This window comes from Phragmites australis, chromosome 2 (genome assembly GCF_958298935.1).
Source record: "Phragmites australis chromosome 2, lpPhrAust1.1, whole genome shotgun sequence".
Lineage (NCBI taxonomy): Eukaryota > Viridiplantae > Streptophyta > Magnoliopsida > Poales > Poaceae > Phragmites > Phragmites australis.
In genome coordinates this window covers 6,565,664-6,591,518 of record NC_084922.1, presented here as the reverse complement: position 1 = coordinate 6,591,518, position 25,855 = coordinate 6,565,664, and the positions used below count along the sequence as shown (strand labels likewise).

Here is a 25,855-nt window from a genome sequence, read left to right as displayed (position 1 = left end):
TTGGTATATGGGCATATTTTTACTATTTAAGTATAAAATTAGAGATGTATGTATTTAGATCTAATATGTAATAAAGGAAGATTGAGGATTATTACTTAACCTTCACGTGATCTTGTAGTGATGCCAAGAAGTAACAAAATAACTGGTTTTTCTTTACTTAGCTCAATGATTTGTTCGTCTGGAAATTCAGCTGCTTGACGATTCCAAAGCACAACTTCAATTGATTCCCTGTATTGTATTTATGTTAATATGATTAAAAAAGAAAGAGCAAATCGAAATGAGTAAAGGATGATACATAAATTACAGTAAGTGTTATAATGAAACAATACCGGCCATCTGAAATGTAAATGTGTCGAACACTTTTTTTAATACCCTTCACATAAACTGTTGTAGCAGGTTCAATAGACATCACTTGTCCTATTGTGTCTGTCGAATATTAAGCCATATGTTATTTTATGATAGGTAGATAATGGTATCATAATAAATAAACATATATTAGGAACGGAATGTATAATACAAAGCTAAATATTGTTACCTGACATGTCCCGGGTGTAATCAATTCTAGCCCTTAATGTTTCAAAGGATGCTAGAGTGTATGCATACTTGGGGAATGTTAGAGGAGCATCAGAAAATTCGGTTAGTTCAGTATGACCCGTGAATCTTATCATATATATATGGTCAACTGCTCGATAGTTGTTTTTGGCTGGGAACACTTGAAAAAACCTAATAAAATATATAGTTCCTTCTTTAAGGTGGAGTTTGAAGTGATCTACATGCCATTGTGGTACTTGAGCTTCTATAGCTTTTCCCTGTACATTTGTATAGTAAATTAGTGTAAACACTGTGTATTTTTTTTTTTGTGAGACATTTAATGAGTGTACATACCTCTTGATCCAGTAATACAAAGTCAAGTCTTTGGATTTTTTCTGGTTTGTCATCCAAAATGTATTCTGATAGTCTTGTCACTCTTACACAGATTCTTGCTTTGACTGATCCTTGATTAATATCTTTTAACAAAATGCACGACATCTGTTAAAAATAACAGAAAAAGGTAAATAATAGTTTAATGAAACGCTACACATTATTGTGTATAGACAAATGACTGCTTAAAACAGAAAATGATATCTGTATCTAAAAAGAAATATACATAAAGAAAACATGGTTAATATCATGTTATATTATATGATATAAAACAAATGGACACAAGAAAAAAAGTATGACTGAGCAAAGCTGTTTCTAAAAAAGATATATGACTTTAAGCTAAAATATATATTATATTAAAAGGATACAATGTTGAAGTGCTGTTCTTCATAAATAACATCTTCATATCATACACAATCTGTCTTTTTTATGAAAACAATAGCCTGTATGATTTTTCTTTCTAGATGATATGCTAGTCAGGTAATGTAATTGATAGGTAATATTTCCCATATCATATATTGTTCGTCTCTTTATTTTCTGTTAGAAATAATATTCTTTGTGGTAGTCATCTGGGAAAAAAAAATGAGACAAAAAAAAGTGAGATGTTAGTACAATGAAATGATACTTACCATTATGTGCAGGTAAGCAGTTATTCAAGCTAGACATTGCTATATCAGCTCTGAAACATTTTGTCCACATGAATTAGATCATTGTTTCTTTGGAAGCATATATAACATTGAGAGGAAATCTATGTTACGTCAAAAACATATATTATTGCAGTAATATCATTAATAAATAATACCACCATATCATATATGGTCTAAGATCTTTCTATAGACAATGTTTTTTTGTAATAGTTCCAGGCATTCCATCATCATTCTCAATCAGTATTGTTAAACCTTCTTGTGATCTGACTCTTGAAATTGCAACATATAACTGTCCGTGAGAAAATACAGGACTTTTTAAATATACACCAGCTTTTTGTAGTGTTTGTCCCTGACATTTATTGATTGTTAATGCATAACAAACTTTGATTGGAAATTGGCGTCTTGCCAAAGTAAAAGGCCATTTTGGACTGTTTCCATGTAGAACGATTCTTGGAATGCAAACTCGGTGTCCAATATGGGATCCTGTGATAATTTTTGCTTCAATGATATGATCACCCAATCTTACGATAAGTAATCGAGTCCCATTGCAAAGGCCTATTGATTGATCAAGATTACGTAATAATACAACAGGGACATCTATCTTTAGAGTGAGCATGTGCTGTGGGAAATTATTTAGTGTTATAGAATTCAGAAATTCCGATGGATATAGAACTGGAAAATTATCTGGTTGTTCTGTTGAATTGACAATATTATCATAACTGAAGTATATCTTGCTACTTCCAGGAACTTTTCCCAGCATTATATCATTTATTTCATCCACAGTACGATTTAATGGACAGATTACAACCCTTTCAGCAAGGTACTGTACAGAGGCATATTTTTGAGGAAATTCATCATATACGACACTTGTTAATGCTTCGATATTGTCATAACTTGGTTGTAACAATAGTTCATGAGGCAATTCTATCCATTTTTCATCAGCATCATTGTTGCCGTCACAAGCTGGAATTTTACCTTCACCGATATCTAGGATCCATTTTGCAAATTGAGACATTTTTTCTTTTTGATCATTGTTTAAGGTAGGATTCTGAAGTCGCATATTAGTAGTCAACTTGAATACTGTGAAATATTGCCAAAGAGGAGAATTGATCAAGGATGCATTAATCGCATCTGCTGCACTGCCATGGTTTATTACTGGAAGAACTTGTCTAAAGTCACCACCTAGTAACATCTTCATGCCACCAAATGGTTCTTTGGCATTTGCTGGTTCATTGATTGATAAAATATCTCTTAAACTGCGATCTAGTGCTTCAAAACAAAATCTATGTGCCATTGGTGCTTCATCCCATAATATAAGACTTGTTTTAGTTAGAAGTTCAGCTAGATTTGTGCCTCGATGAATACTACATGTACTCGTATCATTTATATCTATAGGAATATGAAATCTAGAATGTGCTGTTCTTCCACCAGAAAGTATTAAAGAAGCAACACCACATGAAGCAACAGCAAGAATTATTTTACCTTGGGATCTTAATTTGTATATAATGCAATTCCAAAGAAAAGTTTTTCCAGTCCCGCCAAATCCTGAAAAAATGTTAAGTTCATTTGTATAATATATAATAAATCAAAGCTCTAAGAATATTATATATTGAAATATGTAAGTAAATTATGTACCTGATACAAAGTACATTGTTTTTCTGCTTTTATCAATATCTGTGATTATTGTATGAAAGATTTGTTTCTGTTCTTCATTCAATATAGAATACATATGATCAGCTTCTGCTTCTAAAGCTGCTCTATCATAAGAAAGTTCTTCCATGATTAATCTATTTGTTGATGATGTAGTTCTTGTATTAGTAGGTATCACCAAATTGTATGCTGATAAAGAAAGACCATTATTGGAGAAAGTTGATTCTAATTCCTGGAATAATAACGTTTTAAGATGATTATCAGGAGGTTTATATGAGTAAATTTGTAATCCTTGACGAATGCAACGTAGAATGTCGTCTGCCATATACCTCCAATACTTTTCAAAAAGAAGAGAAATATCAGTAATACCACAAAAGACAACAACAGCCATAAATAAATGTCTCAATTGAAATGATGTAGCCCATATGATAGCTTCATCAAATAAAGCAAACCATTCGGTATCATCTCCAATTAAGCCACGTGCTTTACATGCTTCTCGGAAAGTGGGATATACTATGTTTTCATAGGTTCGAACATCTTGATAACTTGTAGCTCCTTTTACTACCATGAGAAGCATACGGAGATAGAAAGCCTCTCCTGTTCTTGGGTGTATGAATCTAAGTCTTCCAATTTTTGGAGTTTTAGATCGTCTTCGGGACCATAATTTCAAATCTGGATTCCATGTCCATTTTGATGGAAATTCACAATATGTTAATGTTCTTGCATCTGCATTAGCTTGATTGGTAGCAAACCATTCTGTTAACATACTAACCTTGGAGTTTGGATTATCAAGAATAACTTGTAAATCTTCGTCTTCATGGCAATTTACTATATTCATTCCAGGTAGATGTACATAAAGACGTTCAACAGCTGGTATTTTCTCATGTATTTCAAATCCTAATAGCCTCCATACTGCTTCACAGGTAGACAAATATCTAGATTTTATGTATTCTGCAATTTCATCGATATTGTCATTATTTTCTGGTTGATCTGTATCACCTATAGAATTATCTCCTGTCGATCTGCTGACTAAAGAGAATTTTGCACAATCTGGACCTTTCATCACATACTTAAATAGGTATTTCACTAAATTGGTCTTGTTGCAAGCTTCGACGTTGATGTGTGCATTATATTTCTTTAGAAGGAGTAAATTATGCGGGACAACCCAACGATTATCTAGTTCAATTCCGCCTTTTGTTACAATTCTTTTATCACAACGCCGCCTATATATAGTAAAGCCATCTTCATCAATAAAAGTTTCTTCACGGAAAGATTTTGGATATCTTTTTGTACATATACCATTTTTCATGCAAGGTGAATTAGTATTGTATTTGCCGCATGGACCATGAATCATGAATTCTTCAACCAGTGCATAAGCTAAAGGATCAACATTTTTGTCTGGTATTTCAGCAGATATTATTGAATCAATAAGAGAAGGCGATGATTCATGGTTGTCATTAGCTAACCATATCAATATATGTGAATGGGGAAGGCCTCGCTTCTGGAATTCATTAGTATGTACAACTGTATGGACAAAGTTTTAGAAAAATGAAAGATGTTAAAGGAAAGTGTAAAGGCCAGGAATTTATGTATGTTAATAATTTTGAAACAAAAAAAAACGTGAAAGAAAAATTTCTAAAAACAGGAATTTGTCCCCTTTTTTATCAATTGTAGAAGAGATTAATGAAACAAATCAGGGTGTTCATGAGATAATTACCAGCTATGATCGGTCCGAATATAATGCCTTCCTTGAGATCTTTCAGCAGCTCATGTAATTTCATATGAAATACACGTACAATGATGTCATTCCTGTCCCGAGGCTTCTGGCCTGGTTCATATCGTAGTGCTTCAATTATTTCAAGCCAATTACTGTTACATGTAAATGTGATGAAATACTTTGGAGCACCGTATACACGGCAAATAGCCATCGAGTCATGATAGTTTTGTATCAAATATCGCTTGGATCCAATGAAACTTGAAGGTAATGTTATTTTGACCCCTACATCCTTACCCATTGATGCGCCTTTTCTGATTGCTTCACTTATTCCTTGATAAGTTTCAGAACGCATTTCAGATTGGTGAAAATAATAATATGTCAGCCGTTGGCTTTCAACACAGGAATATGCATTTACAGAACACTGGTCAGATAGACGACCACCACAAATATATGGGTTTGGTTCATACTTTCTATAGTGCTCGTAGTAGCAATAGAATTCCAGCATTGTCACATCTTGACGGGTTTTTGATGGTTCATTGTCAATTTCTTTATAATTGATGCCCAGATGAAAGCCTATCTCACCATATGGAAATAGGAGAGGATATTGCAGAGCCATTAGTGCAGGATGAATGGGTTGTATTCTTTTAAATTCACCACCATGAGATTGAACTATTATATCAAATTGACCAATACCAGAATATGAATCTCCTACTATTAAAGCTGCTAGTTCAGATGTTGTAGGTAGGCTATATCTGTCTCCATGTGCCCCTGGTGATCCTATTAACTTAATCGAGATGTTAGGAGCATTTGGAGATAATAAACGGTCTCGAGCCATCCTGAATTTTTGAACTAATGGATTACATGCATCTAGCATTTTAATGATTTCTGCAACAATATTTGGATCGAGATCCTTAGAGGAATCATCATTCTTGAATATGGCAAGTCTGTTAGATACTTCATGTTCTGTGTCATAAATATAAAGCTGAGCATATTGAGGTTGGTTTCCAGGTTCGGGTAGTAGAGATCCTATACGATGATGTACAACTCCATTAATACGGAAAACATAAGGTCCATCTCCAGTATTGATGCTTCTATCAATATGAACTCCCAATGAGGTGAAAGCAAACAGAGAATTGTATTGTCTTATGTGTTGCATAAACTTGTTTGCTTTTTGTCCACCATTAAATCTCATAAGTTGTTGAAGTAATAAAGGCCGAGGCTGAAAAGACGGTAGGGATATTTTGCCATTACGGCAACATAGATTATAAACAATTCGTTTTTCCATATATGAACTGAGATAGACAACACGTTCTTGATACCAGAAAATAGCTCCACAATTACTACATTCATAGTCAGGTGCACCATAATATGATTTGTCTTTGTATGTTTCTATAACAAAAGGAAAATTTAATAAATAAGATAGAATATTAATTCTTATATGAAGTTATCTTAGAATCTATATCCTATGGTGTATAATATTGGAAGTGAATAATTTATGGCAATGTAAAGGGCAAAAGTTAGATTACCTTTTAAGAAAGATATATACTCTTTACGTGTGGCGAAGCTTGATTCTAACAATGATATTGATGAATCACCCATTGTTAACGCTGTAAATCAGTAAGTGAAAAAAGTAAGAATAGTCACAATTAATAAGAAAATAAATAAATATGTATAGTATTTTCATGAATACAATATGTGCAGCCTACAGTAGTATTTTATATATATATATATATATATATATATATATATATATATATATATATATATATCTAAGATAGATAGAAATGACCTTGTTGCGCCAAAGCTTTGTATTGGTTGACACGTCTTCTTTTAGCACGATTTTCAGTAGCAATGTATGGAGGTACTATAGGACAGAAATGATCTCCTACACCAAACAGAAGATATTCTTTAATCATTACTTTTGTATAAATATTTAAATAGAAATTTCATGAGATATATAGATCTAACTTCCTGCATCTTGATGCCTTTTTTGATGTTCTATATGCATCCATGTTTTTTTGCCTAAAAAAAAAGAATCATATAGTCAATTCTTTTTTCTTTTTTTACAGTAAGGAACTTTTTCCTAGATATATTTCTATACTATATTAACCACTACTAATGAAAGGAGGGTCCAACGTAACATGATTTACCTTGTTTCGGTGTAGATGTCGTTGTTTTTTCTATAGCGATATTATCTTGGTTACTCGTTGAGCCTGTATATGTATTATTCGAATAAATAGAAAGATATATTAATTATTATTACGGAAGACTATATGTCCATGATGAAGCTCTCTTTTTTTTTTAAATCAAAATAAATGAAAAAGGTTGGCATTATCATACCTGTGTCTGAATTTGGTGACAAAGAACAATTTTGGCGACGTCGTCGTCTTCGAGATCGATCAACAGATGCCATTTTTTTTTTTTGGAACTAATAGATATAATAATAAATAGAGATTTCTATTTTATATAATAGCAAGGAAAACATATGAAAGGAGCAAGAGGAGGTATAATATAATAATTAAAAAATATGTATTCGCTAAGTTATGTTTGTATCTAACTATTTGATGCAACAAATATAGTTTCGTATTCTTATATAGCAGTAAATAAAACATAGAAAATCACAAATGGGAAAATAAAGTAATTTCTAACTAACTAATAACCCTTCTTTTTTTTTTCTAGTCTCATTTCTTGTGTCTCAAATATACCAGATAATAATGCTAAGAGTAATTAACTCTTCATTAGATATGTGACCAGCATTTCCAAGATAATATTAACCAAGCATTACTATAGCCACGTCCTCTAAAACTTAAGACCTCAAATATATCAGATAGCATCCAGCTCCTTCTTTTTTATAAATGGACAAAAACTGCCGCATCATCATTTGCTATAATCCAATTTTCTAGTGCTGGAACCTATTTTTCAGTAGATATATTGTCAAAGAGCATTACCATAAGCATGTCTTCTAAAATTCAAAAGCCCAGATATGAAGATAATATTAACCAAGCATTACTATAGCCACGTCCTCTAAAACTTAAGACCTCAAATATATCAGATAGCATCCAGCTCCTTCTTTTTTATGAATGGACAAAAACTGCCGCATCATCATTTGCTATAATCCAATTTTCTAGTGCTGGAACCTATTTTTCAGTAGATATATTGTCAAAGAGCATTACCATAAACATGTCTTCTAAAATTCAAAAGCCCAGATATGCCAGGTAAATTTCAGCTCTCATTTTTTTTCAGATCTTATAAAACCTGGCATATCATTATTTGCTATAACGCAATTTTCTAGTGGTCTGACTGTTCCTTTTTTCTAATCCCATTTCTAGTTTCTCAAATATTCCAGATAACAATAGGAATGCTAATTACCTATTCATCAGATATGTGAACAGGATTCTCAAGATGACATTAATCAAGCATTACCATAGTCGTCTCCTTTAAAACTCAAAAGTCCAAATATATCAGATAATATTATGACCATGTCCTTTTAAACTCAAAACCTCAAATATACCAGATACCATCATAACCATGTCCTTTAAAATTCAAAAGCCCAAATATATCAGCTAACAGAGTGTCAGACAGCATTACCATAAGCATGTCCTTTAAAATTCAGCTCTCATTCTTTCAGAACTCACAAAACCTGGCACATCATCATTTGCTATAACGCAATTTTCTAGTGGTGCGACTGTTCTCTTTTTTTTCTTTCTAATCCCATTTCTAGTCTCTCAAATATTTCAGATAATAATAGAAACGGTAATTGTCTCTTCATCAGATATGTGAACAGGATTCTCAAGATGACATTAATCAAGCATTACCATAGATTCCATACCCCATTTTTCCAGTGGTGAAACTCATTTTTGGGTAGATATATTAGGGTTCACATCTATTGTATGTAAATAATTATGTACAACAATTAAAAAAAGGAACCTAAATCTAACCAGAGATTATATTATATGGTAGCAAATGTGTAACCAGAGATTGTATTATATGGTAGCAAATGTGTAAGCAGCGCTTTCATGACTCAAAAGTTAGAGACCATTGTACAGGCTTAATGACCCAGAGAATTCATTTTGACTATTATATCATGGATTCATCAGTATTATATCATGGATTCACCAGGAGAATCAACTTCAACTATCTCACTATTATGAAATCTAATGCCATCAATTAGAATACTGGCCCAGAGAACTCATTTTGACTATTATATCATGGATTCATCAGTATTATATCATAGATTCATCAGGAGAATCAACTTTAACCATTTCATTACTATGAATTCTAATGCCATCAATTAGAATACTGACCTCTTTTCTTCGAGCTTGATATCGGCGTCTTTATTTCAGAAATCCCCTTCTAGGTCGTCGATGACCTCCTTGTCAGATCTGCCTTTTGTAGAGATTCCTTCTTCAATCTCGCCCTTCCTTCGGATTGTAGATCTTCCGAAGGCACCAGAAAACCCGCGCGTTTCCTTCAGAATGCAGATTTTCCGAAAGCACCAGAAAATCCACGATACTACGAATCGACTTGCAGAAGGCTTCCAGCAAGAGAGAAGATCTTGAAAGCGGAGGATGGCGGCAGCACGGGGACCAATCTAACCGAGGATTTCCGTCAAAATCTCAAACCTAGGAACTCCTTCGGAATCTTGAGGACTCTGACCGCGTTTACACCGGAAGAAGTCCCGGACACTGGAGGCGGTTGGGGGGGGGGGGCAGGGGGAAGAGGGAGGGGGACGGAGACGGGAGGCGGCGGAGACCCAGGTCGACGGAACTGTGTCGCCACTGGACAGGAGCGGGACACTGAGAAGAAGATTGTGGAAGCCGGGAGAGAGAGAGAGAGAGAGAGAGAGAGAGGGGGGGGGGGGGCGCTCCCTTGGAATCGCCGAGCTTCTTCTTATCCTAGAAGCCTCGATGCGAATACGTGTCATTGATCTGCGCTAGCATTCTCATCCGACGGTTAGAAACGACACAGCACGTTCCCAGGCATCTGACGGCTTCCAAACCTTGCAGGCACGTTCGCAGGCATCCGACGGTGAGGAACGTGCTACAGTATCTCGCGCGCTGAGGAGCCAGGAATTCTTGGCCGCGTAATATATGTTATAGATTATAGATTACTGCTCTGTGGCTTGGCATGCAAATCTTTTAGAAAGGGGACTGTAAAGGAGTTACTACCTCTATTTTTTTTACTAGTTGTTTAGAATATTAATATAGTCTTTAATAAATATATTTAATCATTACTTTTGATAACTACTTTTTGATAAAAATTAGATAATGTCAAAGTATTTTTAATGACAAATTCACTACTATTATTTTTATATGTCAAATTCTAATATTTTTGTGTATATTAGTGGTCAAAATTTCTAAAATTTAACTGCACGTATTCTCGAGGACTATATCAATTCGAGAACAGAGGTAGTAGTTTTTTTGCAAGAAAATGAATTAGGTTTCGGATGAAGATATTGTCATAACAGCGAAAGTAGAAAAGAGAAAAACTCTAATTCTGCTTTTTCAGATATTAGTGGCTCTGAAGGGTATACATGAATTTAGATACAAATCAGATCTTGTTCCTGTCAGGAAAAGGCCATGAAGAAACTTGGCATAGTATACTACAACCTCCTTTGCATTTACTTGTTAATAGTTACTGTAGCAATTCTAACCTTATATTTTTTCTAAAAAAACTTTATAGATACTTAGAACTTCGTATTATTAGATTCGTCATGAAATTTACTTTATTTATATTATATACTTTTAAGTATTCGTAAATTTTTCATAGGAAAAACATGCATCAAAATTGCTACAGTAAAAAACTGATGACAAGTAAACGAAAATAGAGGTAATACTTTTTTTTTTGGATAAGTTCAAAAAAAAGCAAGATAAACAGTTTATATTTTCATAGATATTTCCTCTGTTTTTCAATACTCGTCACTTTTGATCATTTTATTTGTTTTGAAATACTCGTCACTTCATATTTTTTGAGACGCAGTTTTCAATTTTATTCCTACAAAATATCTCTTATCCACTTATTTAAATATGTTCTAGAATATTTTAGCTAGTTTATAAGGGTATTTTTATCATTTTATATTTAAAATTTATATTATCTTTATAAGTACTATAAGTATTGAAAAACGGAGTGAGTGAAGCATGCTGCATGCATTATCCATCGTAACTTATTATGTTGGCATTTTAGGGTCCATTTTGTCAATTGTGATTGCTCGAGGTGGGATAGGTCCAAAACATCAGCCAGCACCATGATATTCTGATTCTCCTCTTTCCTGAAAGCTCTACATCCAGAAGCACCACTCATTTTTTAATTTGCAAGCATAATTTGCATTGACCCTGGACGCCATGTGTAAAAAGCAGAGTCCTAAAAAATAAGATGTATATATTTGGTTAAACGCTGAATTTTAACGCAAAATTTCTTTGCCACATGAATCACTAACAATTCGATTGCCATGATACAGGCAAACTATACTGGTGAATTGGTTCCACACAGTACCTCGGATTCAAATATAAATCTATTACTATAATATAGTATCAACACAGTCTTCAATATGATACTTTCACTATTAATATTTATAAAAATATATATTATTTTAAATATAAAGATCTATATAGTACAAAAGTATTTTTCGTTACGAATCTAAGTAATACCACTTCTGTTGTCAATCTATATATCTTTTTAGAAATTAATTGTCAAAACTAATAAGGTTTGCCTTAGAATAATTTTAAATGGATTTATATTTGGGGTCATAAGTACCAGTAAGAAGGTGCAGCACGCCGCAGCTGATGCTGAAACCATGCAGATCATAAAGTCAAATTTATCGACAAATTCACGCACAAATCCCTATTACGTGCAAAGAAGATGAATGCCAGGCAACACTAGATAGAAACCACAGGCCACAAACGAGACACTGAAATTCTGGATCATATGTGGTCTCACCCGTCGTTGTCCGTGTCGCATGGACGGTCAAGAAGAGCCGTTCACTCAATCAAGTACCAGGCGAAGATGGTTAGTGGAGATGGGTAGCGAAGATGGTTGTATTCTATTTTCATCGCGATCAAACTCTAGCTTTATTATTTATATCTTTTATTAAGATGAATTTTTTTATGATAGATGATATATTTATCATTGACGAAATGTCTATAGTGATTTATCAATTTTAATTTTATATCTTCAGTCTTTAATAAATCCTATATAATTATGTACATGTGGTGATACGAGTGTGATGTTAATAAAAAAACGCAATTGCTAAATTTTACCTGGCAAAATGAGTCTTCTCTCACCTAATTTTTCTCTCCCCGCTCTATATCCGCTTTCTTCGTCTTCGACGAGCTCTAGCTAAAGATGGCCAAATGGGCCGTGCTTATTGGGCCGGCCCGAGGCACGGAACTGTAGGCACGGCCCAGGCACGGCCCGGCCCGAGCCGAGATGGGCCGGGCCGGCACGGCACGAGGCCACGGGCCGTGCCTGGGCCGAGCGCGCGGCACGGCGGGCCGGCACGGCACGGCCCGGCTGAGACGGGCCGGCACGGCACGGCCCGGCCCACGGGCGGCACGGGCACGGCACGGCCCGGCTCAGGCACGGTTGGCCCAGGAGGCACGGCCGGGCCGGGCCGGCACGGCACGCGGCGGCCCATCACGGCACGGCCGGCCCATCACGGCACGGCCCACCGTGCCGGCTCGGCACGCGGCGGCCCACGGCACGGCCGGGCCGGCACGGCACGGCACGGCCCACCGCGGGGGGCACGGCCCGGCCGGCACGTGGGGCACGATGGGCCGGCGGGGGCACGCGGGTTAACGGGTTAAACGGGCCGGGAACGGCCCGTTTAACCCGTTAACCCGATATTTTTGAATTTTATAGCCGTTTTGTGACCGTTTGAGCTCCAAAAAATTCAAAAAAAATTGCAAAAATCACCATTTTTCACCTATAAATAGAGGAGCACCTTGCCCTTCTATTCCACACCAGCAACATAATTTTCTCTCTTGTTTCCTCCTCTCATTCTTGTCTCAAAGTTCGTGAGAATTAGCGATAATTTGGCAAAATTAGTTTGAATTATTGCAAAAAAATCCGAGCAATTCCAAAATCGTCATCCTGCTGATTTGCTATCTTGAAGTTGAAGAAATCTTGGTGATTTTTTTGCATCGTTGTTGAGTCTTATTTTATTATTAGTTTTATTATTTGATTATTTCTAACTCTGAATATTTGCAATTTTTGTAGTGTCATTCGACATTGATCATGGATGCCGGTGATCATGATACATCCATAGATCATGATTTTTTTCTCCAAGGACTCACAGGGGACTACGGCCCCTTTGATACTAGTGCTGCAGGTGATGATGGACCCGACGGTGAACCTCCGGTTGGTTCACATCCAGATCCAGGTGATGCAGCAGGAGTGCCATCGTCAGGCTCTACAAGTGCGCACACATTAGCAAGCAGCGGGTCTAAAAGATCAAGAGCCGGTACTTCCGATGTTTGGCAAGACTTTGAAAGGATCTACAAAGAGAAAGATGGGGTAAGTGTCAGATATGCTAAGTGTTATATTTGTAAAAATGAATTATCTGCAAAGCCCTCGGGTGGAACGGGGCACTTGAAGAGGCACGCCATAAGTTGCAAGCGAAAGAGTGGAGCAGCCATGAAGCAGACGGTGTTGCAGTACAACCCCGACGGCTCTGTTCATCATTGGGAGTACGACTCTGCCAATGCTCGAAAAGAGCTATGTCGCTTCATTGCAAGAGCGGATCTACCACTCAATATCGGTGAGTCTGCTGCATTTGAAGATTACATTAAGCAAGCTCATAATCCTAGTTTCACGCATGTTTCTAGACAGACAACTAGTAGGGATATGGTAAAATACTACAATACGTGTCGTAGCAAACTTAAAGAAATGTTGCAAACATGTACATTTTCAGTTGCTTTGACCTCGGACATATGGGCAGGTAGGGCTAGAGAGGATTATCTTAGTGTGGTTGCTCATTTTGTTAATAATGATTGGGAATTAGAAAAGAGAATAATAGGTTTTCGCTTGATTGACAACGCGCATACCGGTGAAAATATTGCTGAAAAAATATCTCAAGTAGTTGCAGACTTTGGCCTCACGAATAAAATATTTTCTATCACTTTAGATAATGCCGGTGCAAATTCTAGAGCAATGGATATTCTTACTCCGTTGTTTAGTACTTATGCTGAATCTTTCTTGTTACATCAACGTTGTGCTTGTCATATTATCAATCTTATAGTAAAATCCGGTTTGAAGAGGTTATCGCGATACTTAGAAGATTTTCGTACTGCAATATCTTTTGTGAACTCCTCTAACCAACGAATTGCAGCATATAAACAGTATTGTGTTGCAATGGGTGTGCGTCCACGTAAGTTTGCTCTGGACATGCCGGTGAGATGGAACTCTACTTTCTTGATGCTTAAAAATTTGATACCATATAAGAGCACATTTGGTGTGTTTATTCATACACATTACCATCAGCATGGGGGTCAAACTTTACTCACGGAAGCGCATTGGTATGTTGCTGAAAGGATACTGGAGTTTCTTGAATTTTTTTATGATTCAACTGTGAGTTTATCAGGAGTTTATTATCCAACATCTTGTTTAGTAGTGCATAATATTGTTGAAATTGCTACTCATTTAAACAACTATGAAAATGACAATCTTTTAAGAGATTGTGCAGTTCCTATGAAATCTAAATTCTTAAAGTATTGGAAAGAAATTCCTTTGTTATACGCTTTTGCCTTTATTTTAGATCCTAGAGCTAAAATTGCAGCTTTCTGTAGAGTTCTCGCAATTCTAGGTGATGCTCTTGGCCATGATTATTCTAATTATTATACTAATGTTCGTTCTAAGTTATTCGAAGTTTATAGTAAATATGAAATAAAGTATGGCGGAGTTCGCCTGCAACGACCTCCACTAGCACCCACAACAAGTAAGAAGACGACAACGTGGGGAAAAATATTTGGTGCAGGTTCTTCATCAAGAAGTTCAGACTCTTCGCCACGATCGTCTACGGGCACCGGAATTCCAACATCCGGAGGGGAGCTAACTACCTTCATCGACAGTGACGTTATCAGCCACGAACAAGAAAACTTCAACATACTGCAATGGTGGCATGAGCACAAGACGAATTATCCAGTTCTTTCACTGTTAGCGCGAGATTTGTTAACGGTTCCTGTATCTACAGTTTCTTCTGAGGCTGCCTTCAGTCTTACAGGAAGGATAATCGAAGAGAGAAGAACAAATCTGTCAAGTGAGATGGTTGAAATACTCACCATAGTAAAGGATTGGGAACAAGCTGAAGCACGAATGCAACACACTGCAGAAAATACTGAGCTTGAAGAATCATTCCAAAATTTGTATCTAGATGCTGATGAGAACGTGTAATTTTAAATTTTCTGAGCTAGGTTGTACTCTTTTTTCCTTTGCTAGAAAGGTTTTTAATGAGGCAACCTATCAATAAAGCTCATTTTTAGAATTAATCATGTGCCCCTATTATTTCTAAGTTTTTTTATTCATGTTTTTTGTTTATTTTTTTAAAATACCCCCCGCGGCCCCACCCCCACCTACCTCTCCTCTCATCCCTATAAATACCATCTACTCCATCTCAAACTCCACCCTGCCCACCCATCTCTCTTTTCCTATTTGCTAGCCAAGTAGCCAGTATTCACTTCACATCAAGAAACTAATTCCATATTTCAATTCATGGATCAAGGCGCCGAGAACTCAGGTGTATGGTCTCAAGTGTGGCAACATTTTGAAAAGGTCTTCAAAGAAATTAACGGGGAACAGGTAAGATTTGCTAAGTGTAATATATGCAGTATAGAAATAGGTGCCAGATCTTCACATGGAACGGGACACTTGAGGAAGCATATGAAAAATTGCAAGCAAAATTCTGGGGTTTCTAATGAAATCATGTAATTTTCGGAGCATAATCATTGGTTGTACTCTTTTTTCCTTCTAGTAGAAAGGTTTTTAACGAGGCAACCAATCAATAAAGATGTTATGTATTTATTTTCCATATTTTTTATTGTTTTTTTGATTTTTTAGCTATTATTTTTGATTTTTTTCCTATTTTTTTGAGTGCTGACGGGCCCAACGTGCCTCCACCGTGCCGGCCGGGCCCGTCGTGCCTTCCCGTGCCGGCCGGGCCCGTCGTGCCTTCCTGTGCCGACCTGGCCCGTCGTGCCTCCACCGTGCCGATCGGGCCCGTCGTGCCAAACGGGCCTATCGTGCCTCCACCGTGCCGAACGGGCCCATCGTGCCGAACGGGCCCATCGTGCCGGCCGGGCCCATCGTGCCGACCGTGCCGTGGGCCGGCCCGGCACGGCACGGTGACAGTTGGGCCGTGCCGTGGGCCGACGGCTCGGCACGCGGGCCGGCACGGCACGGCCCGTAACAGTAAATGGGCCAATCGGGCCGTGCCGATTTCGGGCCGTGCCGAGATGGGCCCGTGCCGGGCCGGCCCGATTGGCCCATTTGGCCATCTTTAGCTCTAGCCACATTCTCCGTCTCTGAAGAGCTCTTCTTCTACAGCTCCGGTGAGCCTTTAGAGTTAGGGTTAGGAATTTGATGTTCGGGATTAGAGTTTCGAGTGTGTGGGTGATCTTAGAAGAGCAGGCCGTGGGCGGTGGTCGGACAGACGGTGGGCTACGATTTGATGGTGCAACGAGGCGGTGGGAGCGTCGTCAGAGCTGCGAGCAGTAGGAAGGCGATGGGTAGGATCAACAGCGGGGCAGAGAATGATGACGGTAGAGTCAAAACGAGAGGGGTTAGTGAGGGAGCAGGCAGCGAAGAAGGATCCAGCGACAGGGAGCTGTCAGAGACGTGACAAAAAGGTGGGGCAGGGACGAGCTAGTCAACGTAGCGGAGCTAGGGTGATATCGAGCGGAACAAAATCAAAGGAGGAAGAAAACGGTCAATTGTTGATTGAGATAAAAGGAGGAGGATCACCTACCCTGTAAATCAGAGATGAGAATTAAGCCAAATTTAGTCAGGTAACAGCTGGACAGGGCAAAAACAAATACTAGGGGGGCGAAACCGAAACTCCACCACAGCTACAGTCACCGGCAGCTCACCTCAGCATCAGTAACGGGCGGACCCCACGTCACGGACGCCAGGGCATCCGCGCCCGCGCCACGTGGACGGCCGGATGGCCTCTCTCCCTGCCGCCCCGGGCCTATAAATAGAGACTCCCAGTCCCTGCAGGGAATCATAATCCAGTGAAGTGCGAGATCGCAAAGAACAACTCTGCTAGCTCGTGGGATCTCTGAAGCTTTCGCGAAGATGTCGTGCTGCGGAGGCAACTGCGGGTGCGGATCCGGCTGCAAGTGCGGCAGCGGCTGCGGAGGGTAAGGGACGCATCTGGATCTGATCCCCATCTCCTACGTTGAATCGAATGGTTTCTTGATGAGAAAAATCCCCCCCCCCCCCTCCTCCGAGGGGTTCTTGGTTTCTGGGTTGTAGTGAATCTTTGTGCTGCGATCGGAATAGGTTTTCCGTTTTCGATTGTAGCGAGGCCGGTCTTTCATGTTGAATCCATTGATCTACCTGCCATGGCTCTGTTTTCTAGAAATCTGCGCAGGTTTGCCTGTAGCTCTCCTGCTGTTACTCGTGATTTTATAAAAAAGTTTTTTTTACTAAGTGGAATGAATCATGATCATGATTGGCCAACACCTGTGAGAAAAAGGATCTTAGGCCTGATTAGAGGAAGGAGATCCTGGACGGAAGTCTCTGTTTATGGGCTTTCTCATGGTCATGTAGATTTTTGTCTCAAATGAGATGCGTGCTGTTTTACTGCACCTCTAGGTGGATTTTGATCGTGCGAACGCATGGATGCAGGTGCAAGATGTACCCGGAGGTGGCTGAGGAGGTGACCACCACCACCCAGACTGTGATCATGGGTGTCGCACCTTCCAAGGGGTATGTAGATGCGCATCAATCCTTCTTTCTATTCTGTACTTTTTTGTTCGTTCTTGCGCATAGATTATTTGGGGGGAAATCCATCATCCATGTGCTAATAATAGCCAACAATTCTATGATGAATAATTTTTAGTAGTCCTTTGTTTTGTTTTTTTTTGTTTAGCCTTGCGTATTAAAAAAAGAACCAGAACTATCGTTTTGCTATAATATATAAACCTTATTTCACTATATGTAGGGATGTATTTTTTTTGGGTCATTGCGGCGAACCAAACAAAAAAACTTGAAAAAAAATGAACTTAGTGTTGAAACAAAACTAACTGTTAGGTACACATGCTCATCACTAACTATATGTGGGCAAAAACCTAAAATTAGATAATATACGTGAGTCTATTTATCAAAATACATATTTACGAATTTAATATTCGTATTCGGTATACAGTGTCTTGAAAAAGGTATTTTTGGCACGTGTATACCAAAAATGCCTTTTTGTATATCGTCGAGTCTGCTTTTTCTTTGGCTGCTAGTCGCATCTGTTTTATTCTTTCAGCTTCATTCCTGTTTGCTTTCTGCTGGTTTTATTCTTTCGGTTTGGTGGTTTCGCTTTATTCTTTTTGTGCTGCTGCACTTACATGATGACTCGCTTGCAAATATGCATGCTGGCTCCTGTTTACAAGCATGCATGTTTGAAAGGAGTTATTATGTACTCAGTAACGCAAAAACAATAAAGTGAAAGTATAAAATGAAAAGAATAAAGCTGGCCGAAAGCCAGCGGGAATAAAGTTGAAAGAATAAAGCAGACAGCTAAAGCAAAAACAGATGCGACGGTGTAGGTAAAATAGATATTTTACACTGTGTGCTAAATACGAATACTAAATTTATAAATACGATTATATATTATCTATTTCTATAATTACGTTAATATATATTATCTAATTTTAGATTTTTACCTTATATGTGAAGAACACACTGCTGCGTAAGCAACGAGTCACTGAAGAATCGCGCTACGTCGTAAAAAAAAAAACTGTGCCATCCAGAAACAAACTGCTCCTTTTCCTCGCACAAAAAAGAGAGAAAAATTGCTTCATTTTTTACTTTTGTACTGAAAAGTCTGGAGAACGCATACGTAGGCTGGTAGTGAACAGGCCAAAAATGTTTGAACTCATCTGCTCATCACGAACCATACCATTACCGTTACCATGCATGCATGTTAAGCCGGCAACTGACCTTTGCATGTGATCTTTGGTTTCTACTATTTGCAGCCACGCCGAGGGCGGCGCCGTCGCCGGAGGAGCCGAGAACGGCGGGTGCAAGTGCAACCCCTGCACCTGCAACCCCTGCAACTGCAAGTGAGCCACCTCGGCCGCCGTTGGAGATGGAGGAAGTACTCGTACTGTGTGTGGCGTGCATGCTTAATAACCGCGTTGTGCATGCTAGTAAGTACAAGTAGTAGCGATGAGAACAATAAGAACCAAGATGCGTGATGGTGTGGCCGTCGTCCTTCCTCTCCAGGCTCGGCTCCAGCAGGCGCTGCTACAGAATCCTTTCAACAGATTTGTGCAAGAACTTTTCGACTGGAGCCGTCACTAATAATCTAATAGTGCGTGGCGTGGCGTGCCTGTAGCATGGCCTGCTATGTGTGTATGTGTCATGTGTGGTTTGTGTGTGCCTGTGCCCTTCTGTTACTGTTACCTAGTATCTATGCAGCCAACCGTTGTGTGCATGTGTGAGATGACGATGATGTCTGTCAGTATCTGTCTGCGAGCAACTATGTTGTGTTTTCTATCAGTGTCTTTCTCGACCGGAGTCGAGTGTTTTTCGGACGAGAAGTGGCGCGGAAGGCATGAACTGTTGCTCTAAAAAGTTAAGCTACTGCTACCTCAGGTCTTTTTTGTTTGTGCTCCTAGGATTTGATCGTTAATATGTTTAAATCTCGCAACAAACAATTGCTATATGAGAATGATACGATTAAAGTCATGTTCTTAAAGTCTTCCATAAACGTATAGATTCCGTAAAGTAATAGTCAAACGTGCACCTCGAAGATTGTAAAAAATCAATAACTGCAAAAGAAAAAGAACAGAGGGAGTATCTAGCAAATATGGTATGGCCCGGCCCGTTTATGGTTGTACGGAGCAGGCCCAGCCCGGCCCGCAATAAACTGTTTTCGCCAAATTATTATGCGGGCTGGGCCAGGTTAGCATGACGAAATCCGGCCGTATTTGGTGACAAGTTACGGGCTGAGCCCAGCCCAATTAACCTGTCCAGCCCAGGAAAATTGGGCCGACAAGACCTCCTCCCTGCGAATGGCTGACTGCGGCGGGTTCTCCTCCAGGCTGCGGTCGCTGCTCGTTATTCCGGCGTGGGCGCTTCCAGGCAACCCGCGGCGACCTCGATCAGCTCACACGCTGGCCATGGCCCGTCGTACGCTCGTCGGCAAGCCAAGTTGCCGACCACTGCACAGGACTAGGATGTTCGAGGTGACCGCCGTGCTGCTCCTACCCCAAAATCCCCAGCGCGAGTGCCGCGAGTACTTGCGGACTCCCCTCCTCTTCCTTAAGCTTTATCCACGGGAAACGGGTACTTGCGGACTCCCCTCCTCCTCCTTAGCCTGCAATTTCTATTGGCTGCGTGAGTTCTTTTATCAGTTGCCGCGAGTGCCGCGCGGACCTAGTTTGTTTCGTTGGAGGCTGTGGTGCCGTTTCAATCCTTGATGAATTTTACTGCCACTTGCCAATGTCTCGTATCTGTCATGCGGTCATGCCTATGCTAGTTTGCAACAACTGTCATTTTTTGTAAGGAGATCTGTTGGCAACCGAGGGAGCAAACACTACAAGCATCTTCTTTCACTGGCTGATATGTTTTTGTTTGGTTAGACACGACCTGTTTTGATGACTTCCTATGTCCAACTTAATTGATGCAGATGGAGTATCTATCGGATTTATTAATTTATTTAAGAAAATGGAAACTTGGTCTATGCCGAGGCGACCAATGATTGGACGCACACCAACTGTTTGACGAAATGGGCGGTTATTTGCCGTGTACATCTCATCGGGTCTTCCTAATCTTACTCAATTACATTGTTCATGTGTGGTAATATTTCCTCTGATTAAAGACTTCGACATGTGATTCTTGTAGTTGGTTGATGCAAATGCTACATCCTGCAGGTAAGAAGCTGCCAAGTTGGCAGAACAGTTCGCTAGCTCCGCAAACTTCTTAAGTCTTGGTAGCGTGAGTAAGACTACCATCTAGCATGTCGTCCTAAGTTGGTAAAAGTGATGTAATGCAAGGATGGGCTCCATGTTGAAATAAAATAAGATTACTAATGGTTAGTGCATGAATAAAAGAAGAGCACGCAGTCAGAAAGAGCCTTGGGACTGAATTGTCTTCCAAGTCTGCAACAATAGTCTTCTTTCTCGAGATATTGTTGATACTTGCGTTGAAAGATGGGGAGTAAATGGGAATTTCCAAGAAATTATGTGTGCTTGATTAGGTGGTCATGACAGAGATGAGGATATATAACAGCTCACTCCCTCATTGACCTCTCCAATTTCATCAAACTGCGTCCCATTGTTTCAACATCTCCTGCCCTCTTCCATTATCGAGTGAGCTGCAGTTATTTGAGATATTTCCTCAACAATCTGAAGTTTCAGAACCCTGCTCCTCCCACAAGGGAGATCCAGGGACAATCCTTTTGTTTTGCTGTTTGAGCAGTATGGGCACAATTTTGGATGCTCTCACTTCGAAATTCCTGACAAAGCTTGGTGAGATTATCCAGGATGAGGTTGTGATAACTTTGAGTGTGAAAAAGGACATCAAAAGGCTCAAGAAAAATCTGGAACATTTCAGTGCTGTTCGTGAGGATGCCGAAGCTCTGGCCATGCAAGATAGAGGGATAGAGTCATGGTGGAAGAGCATGACCGACGTTATGTTCGATGTGGATGATATAATAGATCATTTCACAGTTCACTCACAGAAGCTTGTCCAGCCACCTAGATTGGTATGTTGCAATCAGTCCCTTTTCTCGTGTTTCACGAAGCTTTCATTTGATCACAGGGCTGCTAAAAGAATTAAGGATATAAACGAAAAGCTTGATGAAATTAAAATGAACAGAGAGATGTTCAGCTTGGAGAGAACCAATCATCAACAGTTTCAAATGACTGTTGTGGACAGAACTCAGACATCTCCCATAGATGAACTAGAGGTTGTTGGAAAAGATATCAAACAGGCTGCCGACGACATGGTCAAAATGATCGTTAGTAACTGTCATGAGAACAAATCAACTGTTTTTGGTATTCAAGGGATGGGTGGCATCGGCAAGACGACATTAGCCCAGAGGATATATAACGAGCAGAGGATAAGAGAGAGATTCCAAGTTCATATATGGTTGTGCATTTCTCAGAGCTACACTGAAATTGGTTTGCTAAAGCAGGCAATACGAATGGCAGGAGCAACATGTGATCAACTTGAGACCAAGACGGAACTTCTTCCACATCTCATGGACACTATCAGAGGAAAAAGTTTATTTCTCGTTTTGGATGATGTGTGGAAATCTGATGTCTGGATTGATCTTCTTCGGACGCCTTTTGAGAGATGCTTGAATGCCCATATCCTTGTCACCACAAGAGACCTGGATGTTTTGGCAGAAATGCATGCAACATATACTCACCAAGTAAACAAAATGAATGATTATGATGGCCTGGAACTGCTTGTGAAGAAGTCCTTCCGACCATATGAGCAAATAAGTGAATCTAGTGATGTTGGGTATCAAATAGTAAAAAAATGTGATGGACTTCCTCTAGCCATCAAGGTTGTTGCGGGTGTCCTGTCAACTAAAAGAACAAAAGCAGAATGGGAGAGCATCCGAGATAGCCAATGGTCTATTCATGGGCTTCCCAGAGAACTAGGAGGCCCCCTGTATTTAAGTTACAGCAACTTACCCCCTCAACTGAAGCAGTGCTTTCTTTGGTGTGCTTTGTTGCCTCCAAATTTTGATATTAAGCGTGATGCTGTTGCTTACTGGTGGGTCGCCGAAGGTTTTGTGAGGAAAGAGCACAAGTACTCAGTTCATGAGATTGCTGAAGAGTACTACCATGAGCTAATTAGGAGGAATCTTCTGCAACCAAAACCAGAATTCGTGGACAAATGTGTCTCAACAATGCATGATTTGTTGAGGTCACTTGGACAATATTTGACGAAGGATCACTCCTTATTCATGAATGCAGAAAATAACAAAGCCCTATCAAATTTGCGCCGCTTATGTATCAGCAGTGCTATAGAAGAAATACCTGCCATAGAAGAGCAGAAGTGCATGAGGAGCCTCCTAATTTTTAATAACAAAAACTTCAAGTCACTTAACGAAGACATTTTCAGAAAGCTTGAGCATATACGTATCTTAGTTATGAGTGGAACAGGCATCCAAAGTGTACCAGAGTCAGTGGGAAACTTGGTGATGTTGAGGTTGCTAGATCTAAGCTTTACAAAAATTAACAAGCTCCCAGAGTCCATAGGAAGCCTTATCAGTCTTGAATACCTCTCACTGCGTGGTTGCTATAAGTTGAATAGCCTGCCAGCTAGTTTAATTAGACTATCCAACATAAGTTTTCTTCATCTAGATCAGGCTGCAATTGATCATGTTCCTGAAGGAATTACGAAGTTCCAGCAGCTCTACAACCTTAGAGGAGTTTTCGAAAGCGGCACTGGGTTCAGGTTGGATGAATTACAGTGTCTCCCCAATATCCAACGTCTCTCGGTTGAAAAGCTAGAAAAAGCAACACCAGGGGGTGCACTTGTACTCAAGAAGAGTCGTAATCTCAGAGAACTGTGGCTGCACTGCACAATGGGCATGAGTACTCATGATAGAACTCATTACCAGGCCAACGAAGTTGAAAGAATCCAGCAAGTCTGTGAGATGCTTATTCCATCACCAAGCCTACTATATATTTTCCTTGTTGGGTTCCCTGGTGTAAGGTTACCAGAATGGCTCTGTTCAGAACCGGAGCATAAGCTGCCAAATTTGGCTCATATGCACCTCAATGAGTGCATATCATGTTCACAGCTTCCACCAGCAGGCCAGATGCCAGAACTACTAGTGCTTAATATCAGAGGTGCAGATGCAGTAGTGAGTATCGGTGCAGAACTCCTGGGGAAAGGCGTGATTAGTGCAGCAGCTTTTTTCCCAAAGCTCGAATTGCTTCACATCATTGACATGCGCAATTTGGAAAGTTGGTCCCTCAACACTGGAAACCTGTGTGATAACATGGATGTCAAAAATCAACAGCTCGTTCTGATGCCTTGTCTTAAGCGCCTGTTGCTTCTTGATTGCCCAAAACTAAGAGCTCTTCCTGAAGATTTGCATAGTGTTGTCAATTTAAAAAGAATTCACATTGAAGGTGCACACAAGCTGCAAGAAGTTGCCAACCTTCCTGTAGTTGTGTGGCTCAAGGTCAAGAATAACAGATGTTTGAGGAGGATCTCCAATCTTTGTAAGCTGCAGGACTTGTTTGCCCAGGACTGCCCAGAACTGGATCAGGCAGAGAGCCTTAGCTCACTGAAACGCTTGTACATGGTTGACTGCCCGAACGCCCAGCAATTCAGGAAGTGCGTCCTGAAAGAAGAACAAGACGTCCTAGTCCATGCTGCAACACTTGGTGGGGATGGCCGGGATATCTTTCCAGATGAATCTCTCTATAATTAGAAAGGTGAGCAAACTAGCTGAGTAGAGTGACTTTTTTGTCTTATGTGACATTGTTATCGATATTTGGTCTTTGCCCCCTGTTTGGCCATTGCACAGCCTCTTCCATTTTTCATAAGTCACAATGTCATTTTGCGGTCCGAATTATAGTTTAAGGAGAAGTTAGAGTTATTTTCAGTTGCGATTCCTTTTATGAGTTGAGTTCTTTTATACCCCATATATAAACCTATTATAGAAACAGGATACAACAATCATTATGTCATCTCGTCCTTGTAAGCTGTAGCTATCCTCGTCTTACATGTGTCCATGGTTTTCTTTATTTGTTTTTTTTCTATTAAATATGTCTGTCTTGTGTGATTGATTTTTTTTCCTGCTGTGGAAAGTTGTGAATATCCTTAAATTTGCTACTCTTACAGCACCGGGGCGTGTCTCATCAAGAATATGACGGTAATATTCAAAGCAAAGATCGATCACATCCTTTGCAGAACCAAGTTCTTGGCAAATTATTTCCCTAAATGAAAAGTTAATGCCAATTCATTGGAAAGTTTTGCTGTTCACGCCTTCTTTATATCTGCATTTCTTTCTAGCTTTCCCCTATGGCTATTTTGGCGTTTCCAGGGGCTGACTACTGCACTTGGGCCGCCTACAGGGAAGAATTAAGGCTGACAGCAAAATGGACATGGGGATTGAGGACCTTGGAGCTTATTCGTTTTGTTCCTTCAGAACATTATTTTTCAGGGCAACTCATTGTGTTTTTGCCCGTTAAGATTCTTGTTTTTTTTTTCTTTTTGTATTTTTTAGTATGCCGAGCCTCCTGGTGTTGCTTTCCAAGGCCAGTAGCACTCTTGAAGTGTATGCAATGTCCTGGAACTTGGGGGGAAGAAAGAGAAACGTTTGAATATGCAACTTATTATTTCCTAGAGCTTCCCACTTGCCTGCCAAAGTTCAGATTCCCTGCATGCCGACCTCGTATGTATTTGAAATCATGAGATGAGCAGTCCTAGTCCGTTCCGGATTTAACAAGCTGCTGCAAGCGGTATGAATCGGCCGAGAGCCTTTGATCGATCTGCCGGCGGCTGTCTCCTCGACGCCTGTCACTGCACCAGGCCTCAACAGCCATGTCGCGTTCTCATTTTCCTACATTGAAAACGGAAGCAAAACACATAGAAGATGCCCTCAAGAATAGACAGACAGCAGTGCGACGAGACATGTTCCGATGCGCAGGGTGTATCGTGCTGTTAGTACAGCAAATGGACGATAACTTCACATATTCCTTGCACGTATTCAAACAGGATGTAGCGATGCTGCAGC

At 39.6% G+C, this 25,855-nt stretch overlaps 3 protein-coding genes across 4 annotated transcripts; all 3 read left to right on the top strand.

The window, feature by feature from the left end:
• The first annotated feature begins 13,105 nt into the window (after nucleotides 1-13,105).
• LOC133896470 (uncharacterized) lies at nucleotides 13,106-15,452 on the top strand. Its single transcript, XM_062337083.1, has 2 exons — nucleotides 13,106-13,690; nucleotides 14,906-15,452. The coding sequence occupies exons 1-2, from the start codon at nucleotides 13,168-13,170 to the stop codon at nucleotides 15,319-15,321; spliced, it is 939 nt and encodes a 312-aa protein (XP_062193067.1). The 5' UTR covers nucleotides 13,106-13,167; the 3' UTR covers nucleotides 15,322-15,452.
• Nucleotides 15,453-17,128: 1,676 nt separating this feature from the next.
• Nucleotides 17,129-19,576, top strand: LOC133896461 (metallothionein-like protein 2A). The gene is made up of 3 exons (XM_062337073.1): nucleotides 17,129-17,285; nucleotides 17,776-17,856; nucleotides 19,116-19,576. Exons 1-3 carry the CDS (start codon nucleotides 17,221-17,223, stop codon nucleotides 19,204-19,206), a joined length of 237 nt encoding a protein of 78 aa, XP_062193057.1. The 5' UTR covers nucleotides 17,129-17,220; the 3' UTR covers nucleotides 19,207-19,576.
• A 150-nt stretch (nucleotides 19,577-19,726) lies between these two features.
• On the top strand, nucleotides 19,727-25,466 carry LOC133896445 (putative disease resistance protein RGA4). 2 transcript variants are annotated; one of them, XM_062337056.1, is made up of 3 exons: nucleotides 19,727-20,430; nucleotides 20,774-24,551; nucleotides 24,961-25,466. In XM_062337056.1, the coding sequence occupies exon 2, from the start codon at nucleotides 21,566-21,568 to the stop codon at nucleotides 24,545-24,547; it is 2,982 nt and encodes a 993-aa protein (XP_062193040.1). In that variant the 5' UTR covers nucleotides 19,727-20,430; nucleotides 20,774-21,565; the 3' UTR covers nucleotides 24,548-24,551; nucleotides 24,961-25,466. The 2 variants fall into 2 exon arrangements, with proteins under 2 accessions (XP_062193040.1, XP_062193046.1); XM_062337062.1 differs by having other exon boundaries at nucleotides 19,727-24,551; nucleotides 25,194-25,466.
• Nucleotides 25,467-25,855: the final 389 nt, after the last annotated feature.